The sequence below is a fragment of the Oryzias latipes genome, chromosome 17 (genome assembly GCF_053564925.1).
Source record: "Oryzias latipes strain Hd-rR chromosome 17, Olatipes_Hd-rR_3.1".
Lineage (NCBI taxonomy): Eukaryota > Metazoa > Chordata > Actinopteri > Beloniformes > Adrianichthyidae > Oryzias > Oryzias latipes.
This window is the reverse complement of record NC_136253.1, coordinates 8,197,986-8,225,848: the sequence shown is the minus strand read 5'-3', so window position 1 is coordinate 8,225,848 and position 27,863 is coordinate 8,197,986. Positions and strand designations below refer to the sequence as shown.

General features: G+C 47.2%; 1 protein-coding gene across 12 annotated transcripts; it reads right to left on the bottom strand.

Annotated features, from left to right (window-relative positions):
• Positions 1–7,442: 7,442 nt before the first annotated feature.
• ccdc18 (coiled-coil domain containing 18) lies at positions 7,443–24,896 on the bottom strand. Of its 12 annotated transcripts, none has more exons than XM_078934320.1 (25): positions 24,756–24,896; positions 22,936–23,073; positions 22,666–22,827; positions 22,488–22,594; positions 20,229–20,336; positions 20,029–20,125; positions 19,839–19,960; positions 19,469–19,748; positions 19,305–19,392; positions 18,489–18,697; positions 18,173–18,283; positions 17,980–18,087; positions 17,742–17,876; positions 16,137–16,214; positions 15,945–16,061; positions 15,685–15,852; positions 14,778–14,896; positions 13,769–13,932; positions 13,475–13,688; positions 11,475–11,592; positions 11,245–11,382; positions 10,021–10,161; positions 9,802–9,939; positions 8,815–9,183; positions 7,443–8,741 (listed from the first exon to the last, which is right to left on the bottom strand). In XM_078934320.1, exons 2-25 carry the CDS (start codon positions 23,002–23,004, stop codon positions 8,229–8,231), a joined length of 3,873 nt encoding a protein of 1,290 aa, XP_078790446.1. In that variant the 5' UTR covers positions 23,005–23,073; positions 24,756–24,896; the 3' UTR covers positions 7,443–8,228. The 12 variants fall into 12 exon arrangements, with proteins under 12 accessions (XP_078790446.1, XP_011484434.1, XP_078790451.1 ...); XM_011486132.4 differs by having other exon boundaries at positions 11,475–11,574; XM_078934325.1 differs by having other exon boundaries at positions 10,021–10,155; positions 11,475–11,574.
• Positions 24,897–27,863: the final 2,967 nt, after the last annotated feature.

The following is a 27,863-nucleotide window of genomic DNA, read 5'->3' as shown; positions in this document are numbered from 1 at the left end:
TTTTCCTAGTAAAGCAGCTGCTGAACAACCTGTGATTGTTTGCTTTGGGTTTGATGAAGTGAGGCTCTGTGAGCTGCAGCAGACAAAACCTTTCAGTTCTGAGAACTGAGCAGGAATCATTCAGTGAGGAAGTGAGGCCAGAATATGTTTTGAAACAAGTCAACCTCGACGGAGTTCCGTGGTTAAGCGTACAGAGATGGTCCTCTCTGAGGCTTTTGACGTGAACATGTTTAAACCCTTGTGCTATCTTAGATGACCCCACCCTTACATTGACGTGTTCTCCCTACCATGACAAAGGTGGATAAAGGTGGAAAGATTTCATGTAATCCATGAACACCAGTGAAGATCACATATCATTGAAGAAAAAAGGTTCAGATCACTGTCTAGTGGGTCTAGATGACCCAACTCCCAATGTTAAAGTGCCTAGGATAGCACAAGGTTAAAAAAAACCTCTAACCTCTAAGACCCACAAAACTGACCTCCTTCATCAACTGCCTTCAGCTACACTCTGACTAAACAGAAACACTGATTATTGCCCCAGACGGGGCAATCCCTGCCACTAAACGTCAACTATGTGACATGTGCCATTTGGGAAAACCCAGCCTGACAAACCTTGGAGTTGTGTTTGATGAAGTCTAAAGAGTTCCTAAAGATTTGTTGCTTCCAGCAGCACAGCCTCTGTCAACTCAAATCCATAGTTTGTAAACGTGAACTAGAGATGACAATCCATGCCTCCAACAGCCTTTTCAATTGTCTGAACAAGAAGAAGCTGAACCGCCTGCAGCCGGTCCAGAACTCTGCTGCCGGGCTTTTGACTCGCACAAACAGAAGAGCACACATCTCCCCGTTTTAAACTGGCTCCCAGTCACTTTCAGAATACATGTTGAGATCCTGGTCCTGTTGATCTCTTGGTGCAGCAAACCCAAATGACGGATGAAGCCAATAATCTATTCAACAAGTAGGAAGTCGGCTTCACACACCTGAGCTCATCTGTTTTTCTGTGTGTGCTGGTCACTGGTGCCAGACTGGAGGCTGTTCTTCTTATCAAACAGGACATGATCTGCTGGCGGGTGGCCCATTGTTTCATCCGCTGACAGATGCCTGATGCACATCCTCCTCTGTGTACGGAGGATTACGTGGCCATCACTAGAGGCTTCGCCTCTAAAGTCAAACAAACCATTCAGAGAGAGGTCTGCATGATGGAGAGGCCAGTGATACAGTCTGGACGCCATTCAACACCGGATGTAATTGTCTGCTGTGCTTGTAGCAAACAGAAAGGTACCAAACTTTAGCACAATTACTGGCATAAGTATGAGATGAATCTTTTTCCTTCAAAACATGTGATCTCATACTGTTGCCCTACACAGTTGCCGGACACTTTATCAGGCAAACCTGTCCCGCTTCTCGTTAACGCAAATTTCCAATCAGCTAATCAGATGGTAGCAACTCAATGCACGTAAACATGTAGACATGGTCCAGAAGATCTGCTGCGGTTCTAACTGAGGATCAGAATGAGGAAGAAAGGTGACTGAAGTGACTTTGAACATAGCATGGTTGTTGGTGCCAGAAGGGCTGGTCCAAAGATTTCAGAAACTGCTGATTTACTGGGATTTTCACCCACATCCATCTCTATAAAATATCCAGTGAGCAGCAGTTCTAGAGATAGAAATGTCTTGTTGATGCTAGAAGTCAGAGAAGAACGGTCAGACTGGTTCCAGCTGATAGAAAGACAACAGGAACTCAAAGAACCACTGGTTCCAACCGAGGTCTGCAGAAGAGCATCTCTGAACACACAACAGGTCCAACCTGGAGGCAGATGGACAGCAGCAGAAGACCACACCGGGTACCACTGCTGTCAGCTAAGAACATGACACTGAGGCTACAATTCACACATACCCACCAAAACTGGACCATGGAAGATGGAAAAACATTGTCTGGTCTGATGAGTCTCCATTTCTGCTGCCACATTCGGATGGTAGGGTCAGAATTTGGCCTCAACATCCAGTGGATTTTATTTCTAAAACGACAACGTAGAATCAGTCTGCAGCTCTATTCTGAAGTTTCTTAAGGTGTTTTTCTTCTTGTTTCTCTTAACCAAATTAGCATTGCATCTAAGGCTACTTTCACACTGCAGGGCTTAATGCTCTATTCCGATTTTTTGAAAAATTCAGATTTTTTTGCAAGGCCTTTCACATTTCCAATTAAATGCGAATTTTTTGATCTCCTGTGTGAACGTGAAATGACCCAGAAGTGACCCGCATGCGTAGAAGACTACTCAACGGTGAACGACGTCACTCGTTGTTTGCGAAAGTTGTTTGCGAAACGTTAACAATGGATGTCAATCACAGTGTTGTCAACAGTGGAGCTCTTTTTGCATTATTACATTTATTTTCACAATGGAGCCAGCACAATAAAAATCTTCTCATTTTAAGAAGGCATTGGAGCCAGGATCGTCTGTACCCACTGTTGTGAAATGGGGATGTAAATGTGCTGGGACCGCACGCGTCTGTAAGAGAGAGGAGAGAGCGCGTGCAGTGCTGGAGGGAGTGAGAGGGGGCAGAGGAAGTGTGCTGCGAGTGCGCATTAATGTTGTGTGTTACGGAGGAAGGAGAACGACAATAGAAGAAGGCTTCCCCAGAATAAACGCTATTGACTCTTGATTAACCCGCTCTGGAGAATCTGAGGGTCTGAACGGGGAAGTGAACCCCGAAGGAGGATCTGCCTTTGGTTCCCCCGCGCTTCTGACCACGGTCGGAAAGGGGAAAAAAATATCATCGCGGGAAAGGTTCAACACCACGCTCGGCCGTTTCGCTGGAAATTTCTTCAAAAACCACCTGGTTGCGATAAGAGCCCTCGAGTTTGGCCTGACTGACAGACAGACAGACAGACAGACAGACAGACAGACAGACAGACAGACAGACAGAATATAGATATAGATAAAGTCTATAAAATATAGATAAAGATAGAATTTATTCCAGACTCATGGTCCAATCAGTAAAAAGGAGTACACAGTACACTGAATAGAGCTGTCACCCCAAATATTAATCAAATCGGTGACCTCGCTTCCCTTCCACTGACTGGTCTCAGCAGTGTCGTCCACCATAATTGATGTTTATATTCTCGTTCCCGCCTACTTCAACGCAGAATTATGAAGTTTTTAGAGTATCAATAACGTACGGGTCGGATACCTGTGGCCTGGCCATTCAGACGAGGAGGTCGCATTTCAAAAGATCAGATATGTATCGGATTCAGGACCACATACCCAAGTGGCCTGGGTCGCATTTGAAAAGATTGGATCTGTGTCGTTCAGACTGTCATGAAAGATCAGATACAGGTCGCATAGGGTCAAAAAAATCGGAATTGGGTTGTTTCAGCCTGCAGTGTGAACGTAGCTGTTACAGTCTGTCAGTTTCTCTTTGTTTTGTGTGTGTAGATTGGCTGTGGCTCCTGGAGGACTCCTCCTCACCTCCTGTCATTCCTGAGGTTGTCCACAGCTGCTTGCATTTAGTTCATTGGTTTCTTGTATTACTTAAGCTCACCTGTTTCAGCAGTGTGTGTCGCAGTGTAGTTTCTGTTTGTTTCACTATGTTCCTGGTTTACTTGGCTTGGTTCATTGAAGAGGATTTCTTAGTCATATTAAATAATTCTCCTCACTTCACTTGCTTCTCTGTTCCTGCATTTGGGTCATCTTGATTCCCCGTAACAGTAGCCTTATTATTGAAATGTTCTACACATTTTATTAACAATGTTACTTATATACGTGGCTCATGCTCATGTTATACCCAAGAGTTTAAGTCCTTAACTTGTTCAGAATTTGCAGCATTTGGTCTTCATTGACAGAATTCTTTGAACCCAAAAACATAGACTTGCTCTTCCAAACATGTTGTTCTCTACCAATAGCTCCTGTTGCAGCGTATTACCAACCTGAACTAACCTAGGAGACTGATATAGTTGTTTCATCTGCATACAGTGAGACAAATAAGTATTTGAACCCCCTGTGATTTTCCAAGTTCTCCCATTTAGAAATCATGGAGGGGTCTGACATTTAAACTGCATGTCCACTTTGAGAGACATCTAAAAAAAATCTGGAAATCTCATTACATGAACAAACATTAAGGTGGGGGCCAATGGACACTACATACTTTTACTGAGGCATCTGATTGGTCAATTTCTAACCTTTAATGACTTGCAATAAAGAAAAATACTATGAAGAAAAAAATAGGATTAACAAGAATATGTTTAAAAAAGGATTCCGATCCAGAATGGCTCTTCTGACCAATAGAATGACTGACTTACAGCTGTTTGTTTCTCCATAGAAGTCTATGGGATTTTGGCGTCTTGGAGCCAGCAGGTACTTCCTGTTTGAAACTCAAGGAGGGAGGGGTCACTCTGTCCAGTTATATATACAGTCAATGGATTCCAAAGGTCAAAGGTTTCCTGTATCTTTTCAGCAGGTTTGCAAACACAGCAGGAGGGATTTTGGCCCATTCCTCCTCACAGATCTCATCTAGATCAGTTAGGTTTCTGGGCTGTTGCTGAGAAACATGGAGTTTAGTCTCACTCCAAAGGCTTTCTATTGGGTTGAGGCCTGGAGACTGGCTAGAACTCTCCAGAACTTTGTTCTGTTTCTTATGGAGCCCTTCCTTGATTCTCCTGGCTGTGTGCTTTAGGTCATTGTCATGTTGGAAGACAGCCACGCCCCTTCTCTAATGCTCTAACTGAAGGAAGGAGGTTGTTCACTATTGTGAGTTCACTCATCCAGTTCTCATGTTTTATAACCTACATAAAAGTCGCTTTGGTGCTGGTCTCTTCAAATGAAAGGATCACATTGTTGTGTCAACCTGTCTGTTTGGGTAACTGTCAGGAAAAAAGCCCAGGACTCTGGATTCAACATGTAAAACAGGGAAACCACAGCGCGTGCCGTGCAGCATCACAGGCGTGCGACGTCTCATAGGTCACATGAACCCCTCAAAGCAGCAGATCCCACAGAACCTGAAGATGTGAGAAAACCGGAACTCAGCGCGTTCGTCAGAACATTACTGGTTTATTGCAGCTGCGGTTTTCTGATGTGTGTCAGACGCTCTGAGACGAAGCTGTTGGGTGCATTTGTGGCAGGGGAGCTGAAGCCTCTAGGTTTATTTTTGCAAATGCTCTAATGAGATTCAGAACAAAGCATGCAGCGTTATCATCAAATCTAGACAGAAATCTGATTCTTCAGGGAGTAAAAATGCCTTCTGATGCTTTTTGAAACTAACATGATCATGTAACACATTTAAAAAATATTTGTTTCTGACAGAGATGAGTTGAAATGGCGTTAATGTCAGCTCTGTGAATAAAGCTGGAGTGATGCGTGCCAGCTCTCTCTGTCTAAGACACCTTTTAGTCTGACTTTTGAATCAGACTCAGCGCGACACGGCAAACATTTACTCAGTCGTAGTTGTTGACTCTGGTTTCTGGGCTGCAGGGACTTCCTGGAACTGGCGGTGTTTGCCTTGAAACCTCACTAATCCTAAAATTGGGCCAGCTGTGGTGGCGGAGATAAGGTGTTGCCTGCTTTACTGAAAGGGTAAATACCGGCGGTGACATGTTGGCAGACAAAGACGAGGAGGAGAGACACGGGGCGGAGCTCTGATTAAAAACAGAACCTGTTTAGCCGTTTTCTGTGTTTGTCAATCAACATCAGATGTCAGAAGCTTTCATGTGATCTGTGGTTGATGGAAATATGCTGATTCAGCTCCAATTATGAGATCCTCAGAACCGCTCACAGGAGGGCCGCACACAGACTCACAAGAATTTGAGTATTTTTAACCCTTTTGCTATCTTAGATGACCCCACCCTTGTATTGACGTGTTCTCCCTACCATGACAAAGGTGGATAAAGGTGGAAAGATTTCATGTAATCCATGGACACCAGTGAAGATCACAAATAATTGAAGAAAAAAGGTTCAGAGCACTGTATAGTGGGTCTAGATGACCCAACTCCCAACGTTAAAGTGCTTAGGATAGCACAAGGGTTACACCTTCTCCTGTTGAACTATTTGAATTTTGTGACTTTCACACATCTGGTTATCTGATTGGCCCTTGTGGATTCATCCATCTAAAGCTGCTTAATCCCTTTTGGGGTTGTGGGGTTGCTGGAGCCTATCTCAGCTGCTGTTGGGCCCCTGGTCCATGTGGGGCTGCACAACCACACACCTAACCTAGAATGACCAATGACCCTACACAGCATGTTTATAGACTGTGAGAGGACGCTGGAGAACATAGCAACTCCACACAGAAAGGACCCTGCTGGGATTTGAACCAGCACACTGACACAAAAGTGCTAACCACTACACCACCCCTCCTGTGAATTCTATCTGTCAAATTGATGACATGAAGCCTGTGTGAAGGGTAATCCCCTGAGAAGTCCCAGTGAGAATGTTGGAGACCACACCCAGGAAACCACCTGACGGCTGCAGGGTCATGTGACCCAGTCAGTCCGTGGGGGGAGAAAGGTGTTAAACGGACCCGAGACTGGATTCTGTTCGGTCAGAGTGAAAGAGATCAGCGGTTTGTTTATTCAGCAAAAACATGGTTTCTACCCTTTTTTGTAATTGACTGGATTTGACGTTGGTGTTCTGTTTTCCAGTTTTACCCAGCATGCCCCCTGCTGATTCCTTGTAAGAGGTGGTTTCTGTCGACCAGCCTCACCTGTTTTAGGTGGGCGGGGGCACAGGTACCTGGAAGAGCAGCTGGGGTTGTTTTTGAGAACTAGGACTAAAACCCAGACTGACAAAATGCAGGCAGAAAAATAAAAAAAAAATTGAGATGATTGCAAATGGACCCATAGATTTAGTGGTGCCCTTGTTTCCAGACGGACCCCCCGGGGATAAGGCAGGTACAGAAAAGCCTGTAATCGCTTAGATGAGTCCAGAGGACAAGCAAAGAGAGAAACATGCAGCTGCATTTCCTAATCTGAGAAAACGGCAGCTAGACTGAACATGATCTCACCACATCCTCTGCACTGACACCCCCCCTCACCCCCCCACAGGGTTCTGAAACTGCTCATCACACCAGCAGGGCCCTGCAGGAAGGTGTCACAATCCTGCTGAGCTCATTTTCTGGGAAAGCATGTATTTCTCAACATGCATGACCAGCGCTCGTTAGGAGGAGCGATGCGGCGAGTTTGGTTCTGCCGGGCCACGGGCGCCACGGCTAAAGGGGTAAAAAGAACTCAACCCTTTGCCTGCTGCTGGGTTTCCGTTCCGGCCTCACGACTCCTCCGCTGCCAGCCGCTCAGCCCTTTGAATGTGGACCTTTCCAGCTCCTGTAGTTCCTCCACAGAGGAGGAAGGTGGAGCTTTCTGTCTGTCAATCATCAACAAACAGCAGCGTCTCCTCTGATGACCCCCCCCCCCGTTCTTGTGAAAAATGAGCTGCAGTTTTTCCGCCACATCAACCACAATCAGCGTTTTAAAAAAAACTTTAATCCATCACGACCTGATAAATAACAGAACATCCTAAAGAACATAAAGTGCTAGTGTGGGTGGGTGGGTGGGGGGGGGGGGCACGCTCACGTTCCGCTCTTCATCATCACTTCATCATCACAGCAGCTGCTGTCCAAACGTCACCTTCTGCACTCAGAGGGCCACGATGATGACATCAGGAGTGAACAGCGAGCAGCTTCCTGAAGGACCAGACGCTGTGCGTTAGTGTGGCGGCTTTCACGCCGCTCACATCCGGCGTTCTGCTGGTGAAACCACAAAACGTTGGTCGGGCTGTTGAGGTTCTGCTAGGGTTCTAGGTTCTGGAGTTCAGTGAAAGCAGCAGGCAGAGACGCTGGTGTTGGGTTAGGCCCTTTGGACTGACGGGGTCGGTTTTTTATGCCAACTGCATGGCAATGGCTACAGCCCTCAGTAACCACAAACCCAGAGACCTGAACAGCTGACGCCATGGCGACTCAGAGCAAGACGCTACACCAAGAAAGTCTTCCGTCCAAAAGGATTTTCGTTTCATTAAATATCTTCTACACCCGGCAGTGCAGCTGCTTGCAGTTCCTCAGATGGAGGATTGGTTTGACCAAAAACTGAAGATTGGGGTTGGTTTGGGTGTTTTTCTCTATAAAGCACGTCTTTGCCTCTTGGTCTGCATTATTCAGCACTTTGTGAAAACGACACATATTCAGCTTTTCCTCAGCAGCATCTGGAGGACTTTTGATCAAGAACTTCTGAACTATGACCTGCAGATTGGGTCAGACCGGAGCCGGTTCTGCAGACCTGCTGGCAGCCGGGTCGTCCTGGCGGGCCAGAGTCTGAGCCACGAACCGGAGCATGCCCGAGAGCGAACCCAGGTCCTCCATGCTGCTCTCAGACTCCCCCCTGGAGGCGGTGAGACGCTCGTCCTCGCCCCCCCCTCCTCTGACTGGCATGTATGTGAAAGGGTTGAAGGAGGACTCAGAGGGGGGGGTGCTGTCTGAGGGGCTAGGGGCCTGCCAGCTAAGGTCCACAGTCTCAGAGAAAACAAAGGAGGACTGGAACGACTGCGGGTTCAAACCCTCCCCGCCCTTCAGCCAGCCCGCGGGGGGGCTCTCGGCCGGGGGGTTGTTGGGGGCCGGAGGTGCAGAGGGGTGCTGGCCCGGAAAAGGGGCGTGTGGAGACGCATGAGGGCTTTTGAGCGCGTGAAGAGCAGGCCGGGACAGACCCTGCCGCTCCGCCGCTCGACCCAGACTGAGGATCCGGGCCTGCAGGCGAGCCACCTCCGATTCCTGCCCAGAGAGAACACAGACTTTAATATTTGACCCCAAAGCCAGAAGTTCTCGTGAAAGGAACCCCAAACACCTTGATGAGCAGGGAGTCCGTGGAGGTCTCAGCAGAGGCGTGGAGCTGAGCGACCTGCAGCCGGAGCTGCTCCACATGGGCCTGCAGGCGAGTCTCATGGATCTTCATCTGCTCCATCAGAGTCCTGCTCTCCTCCAGCTCGACCCGGCTCTGCTCGAACTGGGCCTGAAGGTGAGCGGCCTGGCTGCGCGTGTAATCCAGGTCCAGCTGGGTCCGGTCCAGCTCGACCCGGCTCTGCTCAGCGCTCGCCGTCACCTCCTCCAGCTGCTTCTGGGTCTGCAGAAGCTTGGCACTGAGCTGCTCCTGGGAGAGGCGCATGGAGGAGGAAACTTTGAGAAGCTGCCCTCGGCTCTCCTGCAGGGACTCCAGCTGGGGGGGGGGGGGGGGGGGGGGGGCAGATGGGATGACGGTTGTCGACATATTAAAGGTTTGCAGCATCAAAAAACAGGAAATTAAAGAAGATCAAAACTGTGATGAGGAAGTGATGACAGAGAAAACAGTAAGTTACATGAAAACATTAAGTTACATTAAAACAGGAAGTTAAAACTGTCTGAAACGGCAAGAATGAGGAAGTGAATGTGACCCAAATGTACAGCTGAAAACACACAAAACCAAACTGACGTGGATGAAGTTCCAGAGAAAACTGGATCCCCGTCAGTCCTTTGATGGAGATGCAGAGTTCTGGCACAGAGGTGGACACACGAGTTTCCGAAGATCAACTCACATTTTTGAAAACAGACTAAAGTCTAACAAAGAAAAACTCCAAGCAGACCCAGAACTCAGCTGTGAAACACGGAGGAGGTTTGCTCATGGTCTGGGCTGAATCTGACTAAATGTGCTGCTGGGTTTAGAGGCTATCATGGTGGCTCTTCAGCAGAACCTCCGTCTGTTTGCTTTGGTTTCCGGGGCGTTCTGTTCTTCAGAGTGGTGCCATAAGTGTGTGACCAGTCCCAGCTGGACTGGGCCGCGCGGGTCCGGTTACTGTACCTCCAGGCCGTGCTGCTCCTTCTCCTGCTCCAGCTCCTGCTCCAAAGCGGAGAGCGTGCTCTGCAGCCTGGCCTCCTCCTGCAGCCGGCGAGCCTCCTTCAGGGCGAGCTCCTCCTCAGCTCTGTGCAGCTGAGCCTCCTGACACGACACCACTTCTGTTACCTGCTGCCTTTTCTCACTGTCCCTGCACATTTTGGCCTCCAAAGTGTTTAAGCTCACCGTGTGTTTGGCGTGACGCTCGGCGGCGTCCAGCTCTCTGCTTAAAGCTTCCCGCTGGCTGCAGCTCTCCTGCAGTTCTTCTTGCACCTTCAGGAGTTTCTGCTGACTCTCATGAAGCTGCTGGCTGAGCTCCTGCTGCTCCTGACAGGACATGAGCACACATGCCCCCATGATCACAACTCTAGTCCACTCAGCACTTAGGGGCTGGATTGGGGGGGTTAAATAGCAGTCAAATGAGGAGAACAACTTTGAGGCGTGCGACAGCGGTGGGACTATAAATCTGGGTGGGCAACAATGGGCGGTGTCTGGGTTTTCTTTGCTCTGTCCCCCCCTGGTTACCCATATCAGCCGTTTCCAGCCAATCAGAAAGTGAGAACAGGAATGCTGTCCTTGGCGTTCATGTCTGATTTTTGACCAGGAACGTAGGCGCCGTCTCTTTGTTCTTTGGCAGTTTTCAGGAAAAAGTTTTGGACTTGTCTGATCATCCAAAGAGGTCCAGAGTCCGGTCCGGGTCAGCAGAAGGCGACTCGTGTCTCGGTGCTCGAGTCAACATCTGGCTGCTTGACCCGAATTCATTACACAACTTGTGTTAAGCTGATTCTGTAGCACAGAGCTGCAGAGACATTCACAACCGCTGACTCATCAAACTAAAAGGGGGAGCCAAGCCAAACTAAAAGGGGGGAAGGCAAGCCCCCTTTAAAGTACAGCAAAAATCTGAAGATTTAGAAAAGGACTCTCCATTAAGCCTGAAAATCCAAATTGTTTTTTAGCAGTCAGTCTTTAACAGTCAACTCAGCTCAGAATAAGTCAAATGAAGGACTCTTGTCCTCCAGTGTCCCTGTTGTCTTAGACAACACAGAGGTTTCTGACATTTCTATGCATCTCTGTTCTGCCGTAATCTGTGGGATTCAAACCTGAATGGATCCATAACCTGGATCAGTTCTTTCACTGAGCAGAAACGTCAGCAAAACTAAAACAAAGGAGACTCTGAGTTGTGCTCCTGCCAGAGAAGACACGAGTTTGATGTTTAATGTTGTTTCCTTCAAACAGGGGGAGGTGCCTGACTGCACAGCTTTATTTGAACGTGCACCAGATCCAAGCAGCAGCATCAAAAGCCACACTTGACTTCCTGTTTGCAGCCCGTTTAAAATCACGTGGAAGTGGTCAGATCAGCACGTTTTTAGAATCTGAGGGAAAAGATGAGCAGCGTTAAGACATTCTGACCTTCGTCCTCCTGTCCACTAGTGTCTTCTGGACGTCTCTCAGCTCGGTCTCTCTAGATTCTAGCTTCTGCTGCAGACACTCCACTTTCCTCTCCAGCTCCAGTTTGTGCTCCCTGATGGCAACGTCCAGGCGGCCAAGCTGAGGGCGCCACCGCAAGAGAAGAAAACTGAGATGTTGCAGCACATGACACAAATGGAAAGTGTCACCACAAAGTCACGTATTTGTTTTACCAGCTTTGCTCTCTGCTGGAGCTCCCCCTGTCTTTCCTGCAGTGCATTGTTCAAGTCTAAGACCTCATGGGTTCGATCCTCCAGCTCCTTCTGGTTCTCACTGTAAGATATGAGGAACCTTTCTGCTCATTAGAGGATAAAAGGAAAGCACACGTGCATGTGAGGCATGTGTGCATGTCAGCATTCATCCATGTCAGCGTGTGTGCATGTCAGCATTCATCCATGTCAGCGTGTGTGCATGTCAGCATGTGTGCCTGTCTGAATTCCTCCCTGTCAGCACGTGTGCATGTCTGCACGTGTGCATGTCAGCGTGTGTGCATGTCAGCATGTGTGCATGTCAGCATGTGCATGTCTGCATGTCAGCATGTGTGCATGTCTGCGTTCTTCCATGTCAGCATGTGTGCATGTCTGCGTTCCTCCATGTCAGCATGTGTGCATGTCTGAATTCCTCCCTGTCAGCATGTGTGCATGTCTGCACGTGTGCATGTCAGCATGTGTGCATGTCAGCATTCATCCATGTCAGCGTGTGTGCATGTCAGCATGTGTGCATGTCTGCATGTCAGCATGTGTGCATATCAGCATGTGTGCATGTCAGCATGTGTGCCTGTCTGAATTCCTCCCTGTCAGCACGTGTGCATGTCTGCACGTGTGCATGTCAGCATGTGTGCATGTCAGCATTCATCCATGTCAGCGTGTGTGCATGTCAGCATGTGTGCCTGTCTGAATTCCTCCCTGTCAGCACGTGTGCATGTCTGGACGTGTGCATGTCAGCATGTGTGCATGTCAGCATTCATCCATGTCAGCGTGTGTGCATGTCAGCATGTGTGCATGTCAGCATGTGCATGTCTGCATGTCAGCATGTGTGCCTGTCTGAATTCCTCCCTGTCAGCACGTGTGCATGCCAGCATGTGTGCATGTCAGCATGTGTGCATGTCAGCATGTGTGCATGTCAGCATGTGTGCATGTCAGCATGTCAGCATGTCAGCATGTCTGCGTGTGCATGTCTGCATGTCAGCATGTGTGCATGTCTGCGTTCCTCCATGTCAGCATGTGTCCCTGTCTGAATTCCTCCCTGTCAGCATGTGTGCATGTCTGCATTCATCCATGTCAGCATGTGTGCATGTCAGCATGTGTGCATGTCAGCATGTGTGCATGTCTGCGTGTGCATGTCAGCATGTGTGCATGTCTGCGTGTGCATGTCTGCATGTCTGCGTGTGCATGTCTGCATGTCAGCATGTGTGCATGTCTGCGTTCCTCCATGTCAGCATGTGTGCATGTCTGCGTTCCTCCATGTCAGCATGTGTGCATGTCACCATATGTGCATGTCAGCATGTGCGCATGTCACCATATGAGCATGTCACCATGTCTGCATTCCTCCATGTCAGCATGTGTGCATGTCAGCATTCCTCCATGTTAGCATGTGTGCATGTTAGCATGTGTGCATGTCAGCATGTGTGCATGTCTGCATTTCAGCATGTCAGCATGTGTGCATGTCAGCATGTGTGCATGTCTGCATTCCTCCATGTTAGCATGTGTGCATGTTAGCATGTGTGCATTTCAGCATGTGTACATGTCTGCAAGTCTGCATGTGTGCATGTCACCATATGTGCATGTCTGCATTTTAGCATGTGTGCATGTCTGCATTCCTCCATGTCAGCATGTGTGCATGTCTGCATTCTTCCATGTCAGCATGTGTGCATGTCTGCATTCCTCCATGTCAGCATGTGTGCATGTCTGCGTTCCTCCATGTCAGCATGTGTGCATGTCTGCGTTCCTGCATGTGTGCATGTCAGTATGTGTGCGTTCCTGCAAGTCTGCAGGTGTGCATGTCAGCATGTGTATATATCAGCATGTGTGCATGTCAACATGTCTGCGTTCCTGCATGTCTGAGTTCCTGCATGTCAGCATGTGTGCATGTCTGCATATGTGCATGTCCATTTTGTGTGGATGCAGATGGTGTCAGAGCAGAACATCACTGTGTATCTGCACGGCCAGCTCACCTGAGTTGGAAACTCAGTTTATCCACCTGAGCTTGTCGCTCCTTGGACGTGGACTGAGTTTGACGTAGAGCTTTCTGCAGCTCCTGCAGCTCCTCCTCCTTCTCAGCCAGCTCCTCCTGTAGGGTCTGCAGCTGCAGCTCTAGAGTTTGGAGCTGCTGGCTGCAGTTGAGGCAATCCTTCTCGGAGCAGCAGAGCTTCTCCTCCAAACCACGGACTGAAGATGAAGGAGAGGAACGATGAAGAACATGAAGCCGTAACTCTAAAGAGGGTCCTGCCTACCGTTTCATGTCTGACCTGTGTCCTCCTTGCTGCAGAGCTGGCTCCTCGTCTGCTTCAGGGTTTCCTCCAGCTCACCGATGTGATGAGTCTTGATGCAAACATCAGCCTTCAGACAATCCACCTCCTTCATTTTGGAAACCAGCTCAGCCTGATAGTTCTGGATCTCTGATGTGAGTTGGCTACAACACAAAAACAAAACATCATTCATTTGAAAACATCCACTCCAATGAAAACTGTTTCTAGGCATTTTTCTGATGATTGAAGACATTTATAAAGAAAAAACTGCATTTCTGAGTATTTCTTTATTCAAATTGTTGTGAATCAGGAGCAGATGAAAAAATGCTTTTGTAGGAAATTTGTAGTTGTGACGTAGAAAATATTACAGCAGGTCAAAGTCTCCCTGCTCTGCTCCGTTCTGATCATCCACCTGCAGACAAACAGATCCATGAACTTCTTTGTTTTCCTGGTCTGAGCTGGAATCTGGATCAGAACTGGACGGATGGATACATACAATATTGATTGCTGTTTTTGTTGCACCGCTAATGTTAGCTTGGGGGTGTGAGGGGCTGTAAGCTAGTGGGAGAGAGTGTTAACAGATGTGTGATGGGAAGTGGGCGGGCTTACTCTGCACCAACAGTCCCGCCTACAACTCCTGATGTACTCCTGCTGCTCTGCAGAAACTCTGTCTAGAAACGTCACAGGTTTTAGATTTAGGCTAAAAGCGGCATCATCAGAATGAAAAGACCTCTGGGAACGATTTGGAACCGGATCAGAAGATAATCAGAGAGGGACTTCAAATAGTTGCTGACCATCTGCTCAACTGTGATGAGATAAAAAAAAAAACTCTTTTAGAGCTGCAGCACAAACTTTACTTTACCTCAACGTACAGGTGAGATCATTTTCTAAAACAGCCGTCCTCCCCGTTTATTTCATGAGAGCAGCTCAGGGTTCTGCGTGTTCCTGCACGGCTGCGACGACCAAAGCGAAACACGACAGGTGAGACTCGGAGAGCACGGAGGTTTACCTGACGGACCTGGACAGCTGCAGGTTTCTGTCGGCCAGCTGGGCGTCCTGCTCTCTGCTCCGGACTTCCCTCTGCAAAGACGCTCGCGCTCGCTCCAGCTGCTGCTCCAGACCGCCTACCTGCAGACACAGCCTGCATCAGCACTTCCTGCAGCCGCCGCTGTTGGTGCAGTGGTCAGGGAGAATGCAGTCCGGTGCACAGGTTCACAAAGTGGGGAACTTTTTTATTGCTTTGGTTCCCGTAAAACCTTCAGAGATCAACCAAATTACTGTGGGGGTTAAACACACCGTCCCTCATCATCAGCTCTCCACCGCCGTGCTTGGTATGAAGAGCTGCCTGCTTTAAAACTGAAGAGATGCTCTACGTCAGCGTCTCTCATTCTGGTTTCATCTGGTGCAGAAGTCCTGCTGTTTGTTCCTATGAAACTTCAGAATTTGAGGTTATTTTCTAAAAACTCTGACCTTGTGACCTTTAACCTGAACGTTTTCATGTCATGAAATGAGTCAGAGTCCTGCTGTAAACTGTCACGGACTGTTTTGAATAAGATCTTTGAAAAGATTTGAAAATGAATCCCATCAGCATCCGACTTCCGTCTCTTTTCAGTTGAGGCTAGAGTCCCATTGGCGCCATGCACCTACAGTGGGTGTGGGACATTTCATCTTCAGGGGGGCTGCAGGCACAGCCGCTGGGATCCCCCGCCTCTCCAACCCCTTAATGCTGAGGGTCAAGCAGGGAACTGGGTCCCATTTTTTGGTTCGAGTTGGCCTGGATTTGAACTCAGAGCCTCCCAGTCTCTAGGCGGACACTCTACCACAAGGCCACCAGTTAAAGAAATTGAAGCAGCTTCTGGATCTGTTCTACACATCGTAGACCCCTCTTAAAGCTGCGGGCTCTTCCACTTCCTCACCTGAGTGTGCAGCTGGCTCTGGCTCTCCTCCAGCTCAGAGACCCGCCTGGTGCTTTCGGTCAGCATGGTCTGCTGCTCCTGCAGAGTCTGCTGCAGCTTCAGGTTCTCCTCGCTGGAGCTCCTGCAGACCAGGCTGGTGCTGTGGAGCTTCTCCTGCAGGGACCGCACCTGAAAGCACAGGGCTAAGGTCAGTGGCAGATGCTGACAGGACTTTGCTGCTTTTGGTAAAGTACAGAACAGAAGCACGTGTGACACAACACCTTGTCATTTTTCTTCTGCAGCTCCGCCTCATAGCTCGTCTTTACAGCCTCCATCTGCTGCAGGGAGGACTGCAGCTCCTGTCTGCAGGCCGACAGGGAGGACTGCAGCTCAGAGATCTGGACAGCAAATCAACAGCGTGCTTTAGATGTTGGATCCGGTCTGGTTCTAACAGAGGATGACTTTGCACCAACCTGGGCAGCAGAGTGAGAAGACTGCTCCTTCAGCCTCTGGAGAAGCTCCTGGTTCTGTTCGGCTTCATTCTGCTTCTCCTGAAGGAAATAGATGCAGTGAAACTCCAGCTGACAGGAGGAGGTGCTTCCCCCCAAAAACCCTGAGCCTCTGTTCTCCGTGTGCTTGAGGCGACTGTTCTCTAAATGATATCAGAATGATAGAAACAATCTGAGGATGGACCACCCCTCCCCATAAACTACCCCCTTCTCGTAGTGGAGGGGTTTGAGAGTCACGCCACGCCTGAGGTCAGGCTTACAGGCCAGGCCTCCTCCCATCAGGGTTGGCTATTTGGGACCACCTTCCTGGAGGCCCCCCACCTGACTCACAGAGATGGATTCAAACCATCAGGTCGCAGAACGTCCCCTGACTGTGCGGGTAAAGTGTGAGCTGTGGAAGGTGGAGCTCTGAAACCCAAACCCTGTAGAGCGGTTGGACTCTCTTCGTTCTGGAGCTGACGGGCCATTGGAGGAGGAGGCGGGCAGATGCAGCTGTACGAGTCTCAGGAACCTCTGGCTTCGAGCAGATGTTCCAGGGACTCTTCAGTTCCCAATGCTGCTGTTGGAGGTTACGGCCATGAGGTCTCTGGTGTCAGCTGTGTCACCACTGGAGGTCACCACATTAAAAGGGATGCTGTCCAGCTGAGGACAGAGCTCGCAGGACTCCCCTGACGGCTTTCGGCAGTCCGAGCTGAGGCACAAACTCACGTCTGGGAGGAGTTCGGGGAGGCCATGGAGATGGACTATCGGTTGGCCTCAGATGAGGTTCTGTTGGCTTCACCAAACTAACACCTGAGTGTGGATGGGGGGGGGTTTGCAGTCAGGTGGGAAAAAGCTGGAATGAGGGTTAGCTCCTCCATGTGGCAGCAATGGTTCTTGACCCAAAAAAGGAGGGTCGCCCTCTCCAGGGACATGGAGACCTCCTGCCTAGAGTGGAGGAGTTCAGTTTCTTGGAGTCTTGTTCATGAATGGTGTGTGAGACCGCCAGGCAGCTGGAAGCAGGGCTGCAGTCGTGTGGTTGATGTGTTAATCCGTTGTAGTGAAGAAGGAGCCCAACAGCAGTCTAAGGTCATGACCAAAAGGATAAGATCCTGGATGACTTTGGATGCAGAGCTCTGTCACTTAAGAAAAGACTGGAGTAGAGCGGAGACACAAAGTCTCTCACCCTTTGGGGGTTCCTCTGGCAGAACAGGAGGAGCTCTGGGTATGTCTGCTGCATCCTGGCTCCAAACAAGCTGTGCTGAAGTGAAGGAGTGCACCATGGGGGGGGTCCGCCTCTTTGGGTGTTTTGATTTTCAGCCTGTAGCCTCCAGAGCCAGTGACACCGCTGATTCCACGTACTGCTGTTCTCTCACACAAAAAGCAGATTTGACCGACTTTTTCATGCAGATGTGACAGCAGGAGTCCGTCCTTCTGCTCCTGCAGGGATGGCCACTTGTTCCTAAACTGATTTGGATTCTGAGAACCAGGTAAACCACCGTTTCAGCAGCTTCAATGTGTCTGTATTTTATACTGAAGTCACAGAGGGGGCCTTATGTTCTTCATCTCAGGGGTGAAGAAGAGCCTGACCTGAGTCAACTTTTCCACAGAGGTCTGCAGCAGGAGCGCTGCCTCCTGCGCCGCATCCCTCTCCCTCTGCAGCGCAGCCAGGTCCTGCTCCATCTGCAGCCCTCGAACCCGGGCCTTATCCAGCGAGCACTGCAGCTGCACGCCACCCAAAACACAAACAGACTGGATTCAGTTCTTTCATTCCTGCAGCGGGTTTGGTTCTGCTGGAAGAAGAAGAGCATACAAAAGGGGAGCTGACCGCGTCCATCCTGTGCTGCTGCTGCTCACTGCGCTCCAAACTTTGCCGGTGCTCTCTCTGCCTTTGGCTCATCAGAGACTGATAATGCTGCAGGGTGTTTGTCTTCTCCTGGGGGGGAAAAAGAAGCGGTGAACTCTGACCTGGTGTCTAAAGAGGTCAAGAGGAAATGTCTGCTAAAAGCAGGTTTGTGTACCAGCAGCTGATTCTCCAGCTCAGTGACCCTCAGAGCAGTCAGACTGTATGCAGAGGTTTTCTCCTGCAGCTGGATCTCCAGGGCTGCTGCTCGGGCGCTTTTTCTCTTCAGCTGCAAACAACATTAGAAATGCTTCACTCGAAGACATAAACACAATAAAACCACATTTTTTGCATCTTTTCTGGCAGCTCCACTGCTGCCTGCCATGGCCAGACTATCACAGGAACAATGGACCAGGAGGAAGGAAAAGCAAAACCCAAGCTGTTCCTGTGGCCACGTTACGGATTTGACACGCCAGCGGGAGAGGAAACCTTACTTCTCTGTCAGTGTTGGCGGCGTGGTTGATTTTGTCCAGCAGCTCGGACTGAAGCCTCTGATAGTGGTCGGCTCTTTGGGCCACGGCGTCCTGCAGGGAATCGATCTGCTGCTGCGCTCGACTCAGACGCTCCTGCAGACGGTCGTTCAGGCCGCTGGTCCGGCTGCGCTCCGCCTGCAGCGCTCGCAGCAGCTGCTGGTAACCTTCACCTAGCAAGTCAAACCCACAGCTTACGGCCATGCCTCCTCTGTGATCCTTCCCGCCTTTTTGCTTCCAAAGACTAAATCCCTGTTAGAACATCCTCCTTTCACTAGTTTTGGTGCACTCCAGAACTGCGCCAAGTGTTCTGTGACGTTTTGGTACTAACCTGTTAAAAAGGGGAAATTTGTATATTTTACAAGAAATTTTTAATTTTTCCCCTTGTAATACAAAAGATAGATGTGAAAACCTAAATTCTTGTCCAACAACCCAAATGTAAAGTCTCTTTGACAGAACAAAGGCAAGAGGAAGCAGCTCGTCTTCCTAAAGTCCAAAGATCTTTGATCAATGCTTTTTCATGAAAGTTTACATTTGCATAACGCCTGCTGTCATGTGTTATGAAACGCTGAAAGGTTTCACATCTTCACACTCTGAATGATTTTTCTTGTTCATCATTTGCTGTAACCTGTCAGAGAGCATCTTTGTACGTGATCGCTGCTGTTTGTCCAGCTTTCTCATCGTCTCATTTTATTGTGAACGCTGAATGTTAAGACTCTTTGTCCATTTTGTTTTTCTGCTCATAACTCAGCAGGTTCCATCAGAGGAGCATCATCTGACCTGGTTTCAGTTTCAGCAGATGAGCAGATCCTGAACGGTCCAGGGGGGGCAGCATGCACGGGGAACCGCAGACCTCCTGGCTAGAGCCCTGCAGGCATCACAGCATCAAACGGGAGCACCACATCTGTAGCAGCAAGCCCAGCGTGAGAAGAGCCCCCCCACACCTCCTTTAAGTGCAGCAAACTCAGTGCCACCTCCAGGCTGGCCAGCTCGGCTCGGCTCTGTTCAGCCTCTGCACAGCTCTGGGCCAGCTTCTGCTGCTGGCTGCAGCTGGCAGCGCGCAGCTCCTGCAGCTCTCTGTGCAGGGACGTCACTTCAGATCGGGCTGCACGCTGCTCCGTAAGCTGCTGCTCCAGCTTCAGAACCTTCTGTGTGGCTTCTTCCAGCTGGAGGCGCAGGTCTGCAGCCCCGGCTTCCGCCTGCTTCAGCTGCTGCTGCAGCTGGCTGAGGGGCAGATGAGAGCAGACGTCTGAGCGTCTGCATTCGCCGGAAACACCTGCAGTCACATCCAGCTCATCAGCATCAGGCGGGTACCTGAGATTCCGCTGCTGATCGGCCTTCTCCTGCTCCAGCCCGGTGAACTTGGTTTGCAGATCCTGCTTTTCTCTCTCGGTCTGCATTAAGGCCTCCTTAAGTCTGGTCTCCCTCTCCACCACCTTCAGAATCACATGTCAGATCAAGCCGGCCGTGCGAGGACTGAGAGCTCTCATGCAGACAGACGTACGCTCTGAAGCTTCACACAGATGGATGCTTTGTAGTCGTTGAAAGCTTCTTTCAGTGTCTCTGCGTTCTGAAGAGCTTGATCCCGTTGCTGCTCTGCCCTGTGGGGGGGGGGGGGGGGGGGGGGGGGGGCACGGTGAAAGTTCGATACGACGGAAAGACGTGACGGCGGCGACTGTGTTTGTGACGTCATTGGGGATTCACCTCTTTCCCAGTGCAGCCGTTTCATTCAGCTCCTCAGAGAGCGTTTCCACGAGCATCTGGGCGTGAGCCGCCGCTTCCTGACCGCCGTCTGCCCTCAGCCGCGCTGCCCTGACATAAACAGAAGCTCGGACCGTCACAGGAAACGCTCCTTCACTACATCTACTCAACAAGTATACAGCAGTACACACATAATAAACACAAATACAACACCACGGTTAGATATCCGTCAGTCTGAACTTTGAAGGCGTCTCTCTCGCTCTGTGGCTCACAGTGGGACTGAGAGAGAACAGCATGTTTTTCTGTGAATGTGCACGAACTCATGCGCTCCCAGCCTGACCTCAAACACTTTAGGAAAACTGAAGAGGAAAGTCCGGCTCTCCTGTCTGTCCAACAGTCCACAGACTGAAGAGACACTTCCTCCAGGAACTTTGTGGAAAGCCACAGTCCAAATGTCCACCACAAACCTAATCATCTTCATGCACTCCGTATTATTTCTACATAATAGGACATTTAAAATATGGTTAAAGGCCATCCATCCTTTTTCCAAACCCACTGAATTCCTTTAAGGGTCACGGGGTTGCAGGAGCCTGATCCAGCTACTGGTGGACAAAGGAGAGCTGAAGCCCGGACAGGTCACAGTCTGTCGCAGGTCCAAACGCTTGAAAAGAAAATCCATGCATGCACTGCATTAAGGTCTCCCTCAGTCTGCTCTCCATCACCTTCACAATCACATTTCAGATCAACACGGCATGAGTTTGCATGGAAAACATGCAAACTCCACACAGAAAGAGCCTATACCCTGCTTTTCTAAGCCTTTCAGACTGAAGTCTATCCATAAATATGATCATATATGACCTTTGGAATGCTAAAGAACAATTTTTTTAATCTAATATGAGTTATTTTCACAGTTTTTTCCTCCCTGGAAGTAAGACGACTCAATCATGAGGCTCCGCCTCTCACTACTTGTCGGTGCCTTGGGAGTGATATTCACGCCAAGACGTTGCAAACAAAACTTTCTATGTAGCATATGAAAATATGAAATATTTGCTTTCAAAAACGTATTTTTTAGGATTATTTTTTGACCCTTCTGACATTTCTGCCATCAAACAGCTGCTGATTGGTCCACATTCTAACCAATCAGGTGTCTCTGTCTCATTTTGACGGTGCTTGGAGGCAGACATGGACTTTGGATCGGTTCCGTTCAACCGGGATTCTGCCGTTTTCAACCATTCTGGCCCATTTCTCTCAGAGTGAAACGCAAAAGGAGCAGCAAAGCAGCTAAAATCAAACAGAGTTTTGTATTTATGTCAACGTCGCGACCAAAAAAACGTCAGAGCTCCAACTCCGTCCAGCTGGAAGTTACATTTTATTACTACTAAGAATTATGTCTGAACTATTGTTTTATTTTCATGAACAAATGTTGAAAGATGGAGAGAGAATAACATTTTTTCATGAGTAATTTTGTTTTTTAGCACGCAGGTTCCTAAAAATAAGTCACGCTGTGAAAATTAACATAAAGTTAAAAATGCTTCTTCTGTTAAATACACTGAGTCTTCTTTGGTGAGCCGTCATTCTTCTGCTTATCCCTGCTGTTAATCTATTCCAAACACTTGTGCAGCATAAAATAATATATGCTCAGTAATAATTTACTGCAATGTTTTGGCATAAATATCACTTCATAGGTGCCGCCCATTTCTTGATGTCAACCTACAGTCGGCCTCAGCAGCGTGTCTGTGTTTCTCCACCAAAACCAATGAGTTCTGTCGCTAGAGGAGACACGCCCGCTTGAGAAGCCTGGCCAACGGTGGCGGAGCGCGACGCCATCTTGGTGAGGTCGCCGGCGCCCACATGACAATGATTTCTATTGCCTTTAGTGGCATCTAAGTAGCTTTTACATAATATATATATTTATATATATTTATACATATATATAAATACATTATATGCTATAAAAAATAATATATAGATACATCAGTTGTTGTTAAATAAGAGAAACAGTCAGCCTTAAAAGCTCAAACTTTGATGAAAAATGCATAGTTGCAGGACTTTTTACAAAAAAAAAATATTATAATATGAATATCAAGTAACTAGTTATTTGAAGTTACAATACTAAACAACTAAATGGGAAAATACTGAGCAGAGGAACAACAAAGGTAAATGTCAGCAGAAAAAGAAATCAATAGGATTTTGGATGGAAATCAGCGCGACCTTCTCTGCATCCGAACACACAGCTGCAGCTAAAACCACAGGTGAGTGTACCTTAGCTCCGTGCTGCAGGCCTCCAGCTCCGCCTCAAGCTGACGAATCTGGTCACTCATGGCTGCAACAGCGCTGTGAACCCCCACCCTGGAAGCTCGGAGGAACCCCTTCAAAAGAGAAACCCCCGGTGAAGCCCGTTTATTCAAACACAGCCTCTTTGCAGGGATAAGAGTCAGACCTGAGACTCCGGGGCCACCATTTCACAGCGCAGAAAGTCCGGTTCAGAGATGAGTTGCTCGTCCCGCACGGTCAGACACGCGTTCTCCTGTCGCACACAGCCAGCAGGTCTCCTCACATCCACGGGCGCCACGTCCAGAGGAGGCCGTCTGCATGAAGAGGACTGACACCAGAGGAGCACACAGGAAACTGCAAAGTCAGAGTCTGGCATGCAGCGCTGTGTGAAATGTGACGGAACCAAACTGCAGCACTCTGCCTGGAGGTTCCTCACCTTATGGCTGGAGGACAGAGAGCTGAGGAGTCTCCCACGAGTCCTGGCAGGAGAAGGGGGCCCCCACATGTCTGCAGGACTGTGAGCTCTGGGGGGTGGGCCTCAGGTCATCGCCGCCCCCCTTTCCCACCCGCAGACCTGCTTCAGGACACAGGCAGCCTGTTTACACACAGAGAATCGGATCCGTCCTCGGGTTACTCTTGGGTTATCGGACTATTGAAGCGGGACAATCCAGGCATCTTATATCCAGCGGGGACGAAGTTTTAAAACTGTTTACACCCGAGAAATGGGTCAGATATATTAAATAATGACAGAAAACAGAAGGGCAGCTCTGAATGAAGCCAACTGTCATTTCCTGTTTTCTGAAACAAAGAATATTATGCATCGACTCATTTCAACAGTGATTTAATTCATATCTTTATTTGTTGTCGACACAATAAAGTTCATAGTGTCTGTATTATTAACCCACTTCTGACTATTGGCTGACTTGAAGAAGTCAGTTTGCCGTTGACCATGTGATTCCACTGCATGAGTGGCCGGTTAGACTCCGGCAGCCGCGTGACCCGAAAGGGACAAAACAGGTTTGGAAGACGAATGAAGATATGATTTATAGTCAATATCGGTTCATTCTGAACGATCTGATCCTCTGACCTAAAGTGGATCCAGATCATCTTCATCCAAACTTCCAGCACTGAGACTCAGACAGAAATTCCTGCTACTGAACAGTGAAGTTTTCCAGATTCTTGGATTTCTTCCAGATCATCAAGTGGAAATGAAATCTGTGTCCAAATAAACAAGTAAACTAGAATGAATGTCAAATCCATTCACATGTTAGTTTCCTAAAGTTCAACCCACTGTTGTTTTTCCACATCCAGAGAATCCAAAGGGAACAATAATAGAACATTCTAGACACTGGATGGTCACATGACTTTATTCAAAGTCTGTTATTGTTAAATGTTAAATAACTCATTATTTATTTATTCTAACTTTTTAAAGTGACAATTACAGTTGCATAGAAAACATATGTTTGCTTGTTACTCTAACATAAATCCTTTTACATTTGATTCCGTCAGGTTAGGTTATATGGACAGTGTTAAAGTCCTAATGTTGCCCAATCCGATATTTCAAATCCAATTCCCCCTAGATATGAATACATACACACCAATTTTTGTTTTAGGAAATTGAAAACCTTTATGCTCTCGCGGGCCACATAAAATGACATGGCGGTCCACATTTGGCCCCCAGGCCTTGAGTTTGACACATGTGCCTTGGAGTAACTAAAACCTACCCCACCTCAATCCAAATGATATCTTCCAATATCAATAATATCTGTTTATTTCGTTTTGAAACAATTCTTTTATGGTTCAGATTGATTGGATTTTGGCTCAGACAGATCAATCTGGGTGGATCGCAGGAATAGAAATCAATTCATGTATTCATTGTTCTGCACCTAAATAGGAAACATGTGGAATATTCTGTGGACCCAAACAGGAATCTGATAACAGCCTATAGTGGTCATCATGACAAAGAATCTGATCATCTGCAGCGCATGCGCCGTTTCAGCCCTCGTTCTCCTCGCTCCTTGACTTTACTTTTCAGGTCTGCAGCTGAATTAAAACAAATAATAAACTCCACTAACGTGAAAAATTATTTTCTGACGTTAGATTCCAATAAACTTAACTGAAAACTCCAGATAGCCACTGTGGAGACACAACAAGAACAACTAACTAGCTAACACAGGTCCGTTTGGAAGCGCAACAGTTAACTAGTCGGGATTGTGTCATCAAAGGCACCGGAAATGGAACAAAATTAGACTTAACTGTTTCCGGAAGCGATCAAAAACCCAAATGATTCCTTTCTAACTCAGAAGTTTGATACATCTTTAAGCATCTTAGTGCAGACGCTCCAAAGTCAGTTTGTATTTTGAGTACGCCCACCTCTCAACAACCTGTAGTGTGATTGGCTGACACGTCACGTCTGTGTGGTGATTGGTGGAAGAGAGGGACGCGAACGAAACCCGGGAATACAGGCGCGTACTGAGCGTGCGCGTGTTTTTGTGTGCTTGTGAGGACCGTTTTGTGAACACTTTAACGCTTTGAAATATTTTGGAAAAACAAATTCTATTCTTCTCATAACTTTGAGTCATTTTTTAGAACTTCCATGTTTGATACGTTTTGCGTGGATGTAAAGCTGTGTTGGTTGCATTGTTTTGTGCATTATTCTTGTTTTGATTGCTTGCTTGAATAAACCATTCCAATCCAATCTCCATATTCATGAACGGTTCTTTATGCAAACCAGCGATTGTAGGAATAATCAATCTTGTGAAACCTTGTGGCCCTGAGGGGTCACATTGATGGTCTGTCATCTGGATTCATTTTGAAGGCTCTGCAGAGATTTGAACTCAGACTAGTAGAGTCAGAGTCCAGAGGGCTAACCGTTACACCACAGAACCCTACATACATTCACCTCATGACAAATTAATGTGGAATATTTTGTAGAAAAGAATTTCATTGCTAGAGGCCAGAAACAGAAATTATGTCAGTTATTTTAATTGAGTAGTTTGTGGCACTGGACTGTTTAGATCCATGTAACAAAGATCAGTGATGAAAGCAGGTTGGGTTTCTGGGTTCTACTGAGATTTGAACCCAGAACACTGGATTCAGAGTCCAGACTGCTAAATGTTACACCATAGAACCTCATGAACAACTGCATTTTGACAGGTTTTGATAAGAAAAACTGTAATGAATTGGAAAATATGGTGACAAAGATAAAGCTTCATGATTAAAATAAATATATGTAAAAAATAATATGGCAGTGAAGTGCAGCTGTTGAGTCAGGACATCAGGACAGGGAAGAACCAGAAGCTTTGCCGTCTGAACAGTCCAAAGAAACCATCACTGTGGAAACGCTTCAAAACGTTTTTTAAACCACGCCACAGAAATCAGAAAGACAAAGAAAACCCACAAGCATTGACGGTGAAAACGCAGTCCTTGTTTCACTGCTGCAATGTACACCTGCAAAAAAAGCCCTTTTTATTGTAATTTAGTTTTAGACAATTTTCATTTAGTTTTAGTTATAGCCTTTTGACTAAAATAAGCTTTAGTTTTAGTCACAATTTAGTCATGTTGATTCTATTAGTTTTAGTTTAGTCGACTGAATTATAATAGAGATCCAGTCCACAAGAATCTAGAGTCAAAGATAAAGCATTTTTAGGAAATGTACTAAGTTATGAATGTATGAAGAAAAAAACAAAAACATTTTATTTCACTTTGCTTTCCAAAGTTACTTCTGCAAATTGAGCATCAACACAAAGAAAAGAAATTATAATTTGATCATAATTATAATAAATGTCTGAAGATAAACCGGCCTCCACCTCCTGAAACAGAAGCACTAAAATTAACACAGTAAAGGCCGCACAATTACACAGTAAAGATAAAAGGTGATCACTGGACAGGAGCGCCTCATAATTAGTGGGCGTGTCCTACTTACCAAAAAGTGTTGTGTCATTGTTTCCAATATGAACTACAATCTAAATGACATGCTTGTAGGGAAAGATGAACAATGCTTTGCTCAGCAGTAGCTGGACAGACTCAAAGACCCCAGAAGGGATAAAGCGGGTTAAGAATATGGGTGGGTGGATGAAAACCAGTTATGTATATTTGGCTGCCAGTGATGACAAGACATCAAAAGAAAATGGACATGGTATAGAAAAAAATATAGCTGACTTAAAAAACAAACAGCTGATTGAGAAAGACGCTCATCTAGAAGAGCACAAACTTTAGGCCATGGATGATGAAACGCTTCAGAAGAAGCTCTTTGAACAAAACATAACTACGGACAGAGAGTTCCAGTTCAGGATAAGTGTGGACAGAAAGTTGTGATCCTTACAGATAAACCGATGGAAACAAATCCAGCTGCTAAAGCAAAGCAGGAAAAGGCAAGAAAGCAAAGCACAAACACTTAAATAGATTTTGTTACCTGAAAAGAATCTGATGAGAACTGGATTACTATGCAAAACGATGAAATGATCTAATTCAGTAGGGGTGGGATTACATAAACTTGATTCTTCCCGCTCCTTTCCAAGCACTACATGACTTTAGTTCCTGATCACTATATTTAATTAAGCAAATGTGACTCAAGTGTGTCTTTATTAGTCTGTTTCTTTTTTTTAAATCTATGCATTTCATCATTTCTCTAATGAATGTGATAAATCTGCGCTATTTTTTATTATATGGACTACAATTAATGCTTGTAAAAAAAGAATTAATAAATAACCCCCTCCGTGAACCGCCACCTTACCGTGGTGGTGGGGGGGGTTTGAGGGCTGAGTGATCCTAGAAGCTGTGTTGTATTGGGTGACCCCTCCTGTTAGGGTCTCCCATTGCAAACAGGTCCTAAGGAGACCAGCCAGACTAAGAGCGGTTCGGAAAACCTTTATGGAAATCGTTACATCTAATGAGTGGCGCCACCACCTGGCCACTATTAACTGTGGTAGCATCAGTTATGCACTTCATCCCAAATGCAGTCAGCTAGGTAGCAAAGCGCTCTGATTTTTTTTAAATTAGTTTCACCTAAAAGACTGAGAAAGAAAAACCAGAACAGACATAAATAAATTAGTGTTACCAGTTAATCTGGGGGAAATGTGAGCTGGAGACACATTATACCTGCAACATACATTTAAAGTTTATATTAAAGAAACAGTGGAGAAAAAAAACAGAAAAAAAAGTTTACCTAATAAGAAGGAAAGCTATTAAGATTGAATTTCATTTGTATCTTCAGGAAGTTTCTAAAAGAGTTCCCCCTCCATCTTTATCTGCTCATTCATGACTGGGTTGAGAGGGGAGTCGATGCAAAGATCCCAAGAATTCCCACCTCCTCCAGTTCCTCTGGGGGACCTCCAGTCATTTCCAGAAAAAAAGAACAACTTG